Consider the following 9546-nt stretch of genomic DNA (forward strand, 5'->3'; position numbering starts at 1 on the left):
CTGAAAAAAGTAACGATAGATGTGAACTTATTTTTCATAAAAGAAGCAAAATGTAAACAAAGTAGTATTTTCACTTCTAAACAAAATACTAATTCACTATTACTGTACTTATTGCCAAAAAACAACAAATGAACAAGATGGTTCAGGTAATTGGCCAATTAGTAACTTTTTGGATACTATTAAAAATACGTCAAAATTAATAAAAAAAAATGAGAAATAAAAATACAAGCATTTCTGAGGCATAATGGGCCTTTAAAGACTTTTTAACTTACTAACTGAATCAAAAAAGATTAGCCTTTGACACCATTATAGAGCCTGACTGTTGTGATATTGTTGTAATACTGCAATATATGTGTTTGTAAATATTTTTGATTTTTTCTTTACTTTCTCACTTTATATGGTAAAATTGTAATTATAATAATCCTTGTATTATATGTAGGTATGAGAGGACTGCCATGAGCTATTGCAGCTCTCGGTCCAATTCCTTTCTGCTTTAAATTGTGAATTATTAACATGTGCACTGTTTTATATCTTGAATAGAAATATGTTTGGCTCATTTTTTCTGGGGTTTACTTATTGCGGCGATAGAGAAAGGGCTAACGATTCAGATGCTCTTTCATTGGTTACTTTTTATGGGGTTTCATGAATATTACATGTATTATGACGACAAGGAACGTGTTTTTAATTTTGCCGAGGATACAAAAGAGAAACAATATCAAAACAACATCGATGATTCGAATTGTTGTTTCTTGTGTGTTCGTGTAGTTTGTTAAGAATTTCTTAACATATGAACTATAGTATACGTAGTAATCTCGAGATGGGATCTCCTTTCAACAGAGGCTGATTAATAATGACAAAATTAATATACCTTTTATTATTTAAGAACTTAGTCGACATGGAGAAAGAGACCGCATGCGCCTTGAACTCACTAACTGGTGAACTGGCTGGGATATATTACTCACTCGCAGATTTGGACAAGGCTACAAAAGAACAATTGATAACTGACCACTATCTCTATAGACACGATGACGAGTATGTATACACGATGTTTTGTTGTTTGTTTTTGCTTTGACTTCTGTTAAAGTTACCTTTTATATTTATTTACAAGACAGGTAATTTGGTCGTTAAGTCATTAGAAGAGCTTCAGCGTAAATAGAACACACGACAATTATCAAGCAACGGAGAAAGAAGGTTTCTTATTCTTTTTTTTTTCTTCTTTTCTTTATCGCTATCTTGGAAATATTTCCTATAATTTTAAATTTATACTTTGAAAGCTTACTGCAATAATAACATAACTACGCTTCAAATTACGTAGTGGCAGAATATCCGGTATAACATCGTTTTGTCCGACATAACATCGAATTATCCGACATAGCATCGTATTGTCCGACATAATATCGCATTATCCGATATAACATCGTATTGCCCGACATAACATCGTATTGTCCGACATAAAATCGCATTATCCGATATAACATCGTATTATCCGATAAAACATCGTATTGTCCGACAAGGCATCGTATTATGCGACATTACATCAAATTAACCGACATAAGATCGAATTACCCGACATAGCATCGTATTATCCGATATAACATCGTATTGTCCGACATAACATCGTATTATTCGAAATAACATCGTTAATTTATTTATACGGCCACCACCATCAAGATATATCATTTACAGACAGTCACAGAAATTTACAAATGTACTTCATAGTCTCACTGCAATAAATGTATGTGCATCATACAATAATGTCTGTGAATTTCTGTGAATATCCATCCCGAAAATACAGTGAGGCACAAAAATATCGAAATTAAACACTTTATCAATATGAATATACACACAATTGTGTATTAATTTTTTTATTGATTTTAGAACGTTGAGAGATGCTGGCCTTTATAAATTCTGGGACAAAGGAAGGGGCATCTTCTTTAATGAAGCTAAAACATTCATATGTTGGGTGAACGAAGAGGACCATATACGATTAATCTCCATGGAGACAGGAGGTGATATAGCGTCCGTATATTTACGCCTTGTAAAGGTAATATTAATGGTGTTAGTTCAAATAGTAATTTATCATTGCATATACGATGAAAGTCACGTACGAACACACACGAGCGCGCGCAGACATATGCACGCATACACGCACTGTTTTCATAACGAGCCAATATTTCCGTCTATTAATAAAATGGCAATGTTTGATATACATTACCTAACAAGAAAATCACGCGGAATCAACAAATATATATTAAAATGACGAGGTGGAAAGGTATATCAATTTAAGATGACACAAAGTACTTTTGTGTGTTTGTCTAATATCTCATCTTAATTCCGGACATGAAATAAATTATGCTTGCCCTTTTTAATATTTCGCGCGTGCGCGCGTTCTTTTTTTGTTCTTTTCAATGTTGTTTCGTCTGTTAAAAAGTTAAAAAAAAAACATATTTCAGTTTTATTAAGTTATTTTCACTTATTCATTTTATCACGATGTTTTCATAAGGTTATTCGAGAGATGGAAAAAAGGCTGACCTTTGCTAAGAAAGAAGGTTACGGATTTTTAACTTTCTGTTCAACAAATCTAGGAACAACATTGCGTGCTAGTGTTCTAATGGCAATTCCGAACGTTTGTAAACAACCCAACTTCTTGGACGTCCTAAAAAAGTACAACATACAAGCAAGAGGTCTGTATACAAAGAGATACACGTCTAATTCATTACCGTATTCAATATTTTATAATTGTATTTTCATAACAGAACCAATTATTTCACTACTTATTACCAACTCCGGGTGCTGTTGTTCTCTTTAAAACTGCATGCATACAATATTATTTCTTTATGTAGCCATTTCTAGGTCTTAATGAATATTATTTTTGTTAAAACAAAAATAAACTTTTAAAAAGGATAAATGAGCGTTTCGTTTTTGCAACGGATACGTTACACAAATGATTAACTAATTTTTTGACTGATGCTTTTTACTTAACAAGAGCTTTCAGTAGGACAGCGTGCTCGACTATTCTCAGTGTCTGATAGTAAAACCATATATTTTCCCATGTTAGAGTTATGAGCCTTAGACAGTGACCTGTTATACTCTAAATGTGTGACATTTCAATTATTTTCTAAAACAAATTGTGACGCCGACGCCGGGGTGAATGCAATTGCTCTCCCCATTCTTTGAATAGTCGAGCTTAGAATCTTCACACTAAAAATTTAACGTAAATACTATGCCCTATGATTTCATTTTGATGGAAATATGTTGAAAAATTATAGTCCGAAACCGCTTCAAATCAATTGAAATTAAGTGATACATTAGCGGTTTTTTTATTCTGTTATTTTTAATTGAATTATGTAAGAAATATTTTTTATAACTAACAGGCACCTGGGGATTCGGTTCTGCGAATGTGGATGATATATACGACTTGTCTAATAAGCGCCGACTCGGTCTAACAGAATTCTCGGCTGTAACAGAAATGTTGCGCGGCGTTCGTGCTATCAAAGAATGGGAAGAGGAACTTGCTAGCATGAACAAAAAAGACAAATAGATTACTTATAAATACTTTATTAAACCAAACAATAAATTATAATACAAATTTTACAATTTCCTTAAAGGTATGTGTCTTCATCTTAATACAACTGCAACTGCTACTATACACTATCACTACACATGTGCTTCTGTACGTGTACTTATATATAATAACAATAATAATTACAATTACAAAAAAGTATATTTTTATTTCTGCAGTAATAAAGAACATAAAACATGTAACAGAATGCTATACTAACATAACACCAATGGTACCAATGTTTAGGAACAAAACTTGTCATTTTGGTATTTAAATTGCAGACAGACTAGAGCTATGGACGATTTGGCAAGTCTTTGTTAACGTCATACAAAATGACGACCATGGTCTGATATTCATTGGTGTAATTGTCATATCAGACTGAAATTTTATGATATTTGTACAAAATGTACAAAACTGCTGATTTGCAAAGAAATATGTTTTGGTTGAGTTTAACGTCGCACAAACACAAAATAGGTCATATGGCAACTTTCCAGCTTTAACTGGTGTAGGGAATACCTAACAAATGTATTTTGGAATAAAAATATATGAATAACAATAAATAGTATAACACTGTTTAAGTGGTTCAAGATAATGATATGGGTAAGAACAATAAGTCGATGGTGAACATTTGTATCATCAGATCACAATTGGTACAGCTGTTTATTATCTTACCAATGGCACATATAAAATCCGCACATTACCAATCAATGGTACCAACTGTAATAAATGTAACCGATGGTCTTTCAGTATTGTTACCTGTGGAAATACTCATAACAATATAATTATATACATGATCATGATAATAAATAATACGTTGCATTGTTTTGAGGCTTGTACACGTCTAAACAGAGAAAACTAGAACGAAAATATGTGAATAAGTGAAAATCTTGATTCATATTGAAAAAATATTTAAATGATAATTTGAAATAAAAAGTTTCCTCCACAAATTATATTTGTGTTCAAAATTTGCTAAACTAGATCATTTATAGTAGAAAAATGTGTTCTTACATACTTTGGATAAACCATAAGTTATAAGCAAAAAGTGCAAGAAATATTTAACAAAGTAATAACAATGTATATACAAACAACATAACAATAGTACTTAATATATGAGCCGTATCACGACACTAACATAATGGGTTTGCGACCAGCATGGATCCAGACCAGCCTGCGCATCATCGCAGTCTGATCAGGATCAATGCTGTTCGCTATCAGTTTCTCTACTTGTTATAGGGTTTTTAAGCGAACAGCATGGATCCTGATCAGACTGCGCGGATGCGCAGGCTGGTCTGGATCCATGCTGGTTGCAAACCCATTATGTTGGTTTTTTCATGGAGCGGCTCATATATTATTTAAGAATGTTCTAGAAAGACAAAATATGTTTTATATAACCAAAAGCTATACTTGATTGCAAAACACATATTATTTTATGTTATAAAACACAATCTTACACGGAAGTAGTACATTGGGTCGTAAATAGAGAAAGAAGAAAAAATAATTTTATACACACTATGTACAGTTTTATATTGTTTGGTCCACACCACATTTATAGTCAATCAGGGTTGGGTTTTTTTTCGAAAAGAACGGTCCAGAAACGGGATTTCGTCGATTAAGATGTTTCGCTCGGAAACGAGACTCCATGACAAAGAGGCAAAGAAAAAAAACGAATAACATACCATAAATAACAACTTATTTTTAGATAAGCCTTGATTCAGTAATCAGTAAGAATCTTTTGTCAGGAATTGTTTGTAACATTCAAGCATGACGAAACAGATTTCTTGCATGCTCTCTGAATTTTGAACTCATAAGAACATACAAGACAGGGTTTATCACACTATTAATCATGTACATCTGCTTCATCATGAAAAGTAGTCCCGGCAAGTTGATGCTCATTGAGACCTCAACAATGGATGCAATCCACGTGATGAACCAAGTACTTGTATATATTACAGTAATAAGGAACATCATCAATGTCGTGCGATTTTTACGTTTCCTGTCTCTAGCCGCATCAGTCTTAATTTGTTTCAACCTTCTATCACAGTGGCTCTCTACCTTTGATATCTCTTCCTTAGAAATGACATCATTTCCGGTGAAATTCGGCTGTGGCACATTTATAGTTGCGATAGAAATAGTGTTCAATTTACTTGAACTTGCGTTTTCTATCCCATGATGCATAACGGTTCTGTTAAAGGAGACACATCGTGATTGACGGATGTTTTTTGCACTTTTTCCTCTTCCGGTCGGAGTATTAACATGACCCTCCGAAATGGGCACACATATTTGTACTTTTTTTCTTATCATGTATTTACTCGGTTGTCTAAACAATGAGGAAATTTTTCGTATAGCTCTTTTAGTATTTGTTTCTTGTCTAAGTTGATTCCTTTTCTTGTTGTGTTTAGTTAAAAAGTATGAGATTCTTGTGTAGCAAAAAGCTGTCACGCCAAACATACAGAGAAATATAGGCACCAAAACTGAGTCTAAAATGTATCCAATTGTTTCATGACTTTGTGTTCGTGAACACAGGCGCGTGTCTTCATCAAATGTTGTTGTGATCAGAGCGGATGTGCAGTATAAAATGCTGACAGTCGCTACGATTGCGCATTTCCGTTTAGCTATTTTGACCTCGTGTTTATGTGAAGTCATGGACACATTTCCGAAACTGGTAGTTTTGAAGCGATCATGAGCGATTAATGCAACCAAAATAGTTGAAAATACGCTAGTCACGTAGAGAAGGAAAACGTGCAGACGACAAAATACACTTGAAGCCAAGACATCCCATGTTGTTTGCTCGTAGCGTAGAATGTAACCAATTGTACATAAGGAGGAAGAAATCAAATCCGCGAAAGACAAAGCACACATGTATGTTTCTGTGCTTGCCTTTTCACGAAGTCTAGATAAAATGATAACAACGAAAGCATTAGCTGGAATTCCAACGGTTGCTATTCCAACCATAAAAGATATCAAAATGTATCTAGTCCATTCTGCTAAAATCGTTCCTTTGCTAGATATCTCTAGAATTGAGTAGTTCTTTAACGTGACGTTTTCCATTTTAGCAACGTATGTCTATACAAAGCTTAGAAGTTTGATGAGAACAAAATTGTGAATGAAAATGTTCAGTGTTAGCCGATGTTATATACATTCCATCACTTGGCAGTTTCGCTCACCTGATACATGCGCATTATGGAATCGATATTCAGGAGAGTGTACATGTTTTGTAGATCTTTAATCATTTCGTTTTATCTTGTGTGATTTATTAATTATCATTTGAATAAGTTTAATCATCATTACGATGTAACTCTTTACAATTCTAATTGAAGAAATGATATTTGGATCGAGATATATGCAATTATGAGCAAAACGCAACAAATCGTCAATCATCGGCCCTCTCCGTATATTTCGGATAAGATGCCTCGTACGTGGTGTACGAATACTTACCAACGCCATTCGCCCGGATTATCGTAAGGCAGTATTCCTGTATTCGCGAGAAAGTGACAAATGACATATCCCTCAGTAATTAGTGTATTTCTCCTTGTGAAAACCTTCTTCTGTAATGTTTTAAATTGACCCGAGTCACATAAATGGACAAAAAATAAATACAGACTATATTTTGAAATTTTACAACTGACAAAAAAAACCCCATAAATAATGGCGGACTTAGGTGACAGAAGGCAACATCCGTGGTGTTGTTTAAAGTTTGTAACACAAGAGGTGAGCCAAAATCATAATTAATTGCTGTTTCGTCATCATATACAACCTAAATTGTTTTGATGCGCCGTAAAACCAAACAGAACAGAACAAAGTGATTGAAGTAGCTGCAATATGTCACCTTATTATGCCGGAGGTCTATTCAAAGCAAAGTAGCCGAGATCAGATTGAGCAATCGTGTCATTAAGAATAGAAATTCGGGAAATCTCTATAACTCGTACTGATGGATGGATGATGAACATTTATGGTTCAGGTGAGCTTACTGAAATCTGCCCATCCCGCCACACCCTTTTAAAATGAATTGGTAAACACGTCATAATTATCAAAATAAGACAATAAAACAAAAACATCATTCAAAGTGGATATAGATGTTACACTAACAGTGCTGAAATTGCTGCAGAAATAAATGAGGATATTACACTCCTTAAAACAGGTGGTAGGTATTGCTGTGTTACATATACAATATATTGAAATTAATCAAGCAAGCAGGGTGGCCACACCGGGCATTAGTTACTTTGGGCACATTTTCATTGTTCTAAAAGACAATAACTTACAACATGTAATCTACAAGTCATATTAGGTGATTGACACGTGTATTTCAGATCGTCATTAACCTTTAACCTGCTGAATTTCTTAAACTTTCAGCTTCCATATTTTTGATATCAGACAATAGTTTGAAGTTTGTCAGCCAGAGATAAAGAACCCGGTCGGACTGCATGGACGTCCAGGCTGGCATGAAACTTTGTTAGGGGCAAAAGCACCAACAGGTTGTGGGTTAATTACGGGGTCGAAAATTACGAACCTTTTTCTTAATTCCTTACTTAGATTTATGGCGGAAAATTCTGCCAACACTTAAACATTTATACTATTGTCACGTTAATTACCTCACAAACTAGTTAGTTTTATATGAAAGAAATTATTTATCTCAAATGTATTTTCTGTTAAATTGGTTAATGAAAAAAAAAGTAAAATATATGCACCGAGTTGCCAATACTTACCAGCTAAAAAGTGACCATAACTGCACACGTCTACCAGTTAAATAAATGATAGATAATATTGTGTCTATCTGTATTTTTTTGTGTTACTTAAAGTGACATTATGCTCATATACGCATTGTCAAGTTGAGTTAAATATGGCGATTTTTCAGCTTTACTGGTGGAGGAATACCTCATTGGGGAAAGAAACAAATTACATGTATATGTATATCTTAGTTACATTACAAATTAGATCAAAGCGCTGAATGCACTGAATAAGACGGACAGAAATGCTCACATTTTACTCAAGTTTAGACATCTTGTACATCTCATTAAAATGCTTCACGTAAATATGAATATCTTATGCTGTAAGAGGTCTGATTTATCAAAAAATGTGTAAGTTGCTTATGCGATATTCCAATTATACCAGTTATGCCCTCATTTTTGAAGAAAATTACAGTATATAAGACACAGCAAAATGTATTTTAGATATAATTGTTTTAAACGTCGGAAAATGACTGAAACTGAAATAACAAAAAAATATAACGTAAAATAACGTAAAATTATATACAGTATACATATGTTTTATTTAAGATTTCTGCTCTTTTAAGAAAATCTAAACTAGTCACATAACTTCGCTTTTAGGGGCAAATAACCAATACAATGTATTTCTTTCATTAATTTTCTTCTTTGTACTATAAATATTTTATTCAATTATTAAAAACATTCTGTCTATTACTTCAATTGTCTATCTTTGTCTAAGTAAAAATACGAAGTTCTAAGTGATGTCTTACAATGATAAAAGTAATTAATAATCATATGTTCATATGAAAAGGAATGTTCTGTGAATCAAGTAAACATAACAATAACATGTGGTTTCTCATACAAGAATAAATCAACTAAGTGACCCCAGGGGCGGGGCTAACATTGACCCAAAGAGCATGACTTATACCAGTTTTTGTAGAGGCCAACAAGGCAATGCTACGTGTCAAATATCTAAACTCTGTGGATTGAAGATTCACAAAAATAAGACTTAAATGTGTCAGATGTGTTTTTCCTGTATAAGTCTTTATAAATCAAATAACCCTGGGGCGGGGGCAATATAGAACCAAGGGGCATGATTCTTTTGTATCATGGTCTGTTTTAATGGTCAATAAGGCAGTGGCATATGCTAAATACCTAAGCTATAGACTTTGTAGTTTCACACAATGAAACTTAAATGTGAGTTCCTTTATACTTACTTGTAAAGTATGATACACAAGACCAACATGGAAAGACGGCGTTCAATGAACGCAACCCCCATAT

At 33.5% G+C, this 9546-nt stretch overlaps 1 protein-coding gene across 1 annotated transcript; it reads left to right on the forward strand.

Moving 5' to 3' along the window:
- Positions 1-629: 629 nt before the first annotated feature.
- LOC132752116 (arginine kinase-like) lies at positions 630-3656 on the forward strand. Its single transcript, XM_060742396.1, has 4 exons — positions 630-1032; positions 1879-2044; positions 2504-2684; positions 3375-3656. The coding sequence occupies exons 1-4, from the start codon at positions 851-853 to the stop codon at positions 3539-3541; spliced, it is 696 nt and encodes a 231-aa protein (XP_060598379.1). The 5' UTR covers positions 630-850; the 3' UTR covers positions 3542-3656.
- The last annotated feature ends 5890 nt before the right edge of the window (positions 3657-9546 follow it).

Source organism: Ruditapes philippinarum, unplaced genomic scaffold, assembly GCF_026571515.1.
Source record: "Ruditapes philippinarum isolate M1 unplaced genomic scaffold, ASM2657151v2 ctg3318_1_1_1_1, whole genome shotgun sequence".
Lineage (NCBI taxonomy): Eukaryota > Metazoa > Mollusca > Bivalvia > Venerida > Veneridae > Ruditapes > Ruditapes philippinarum.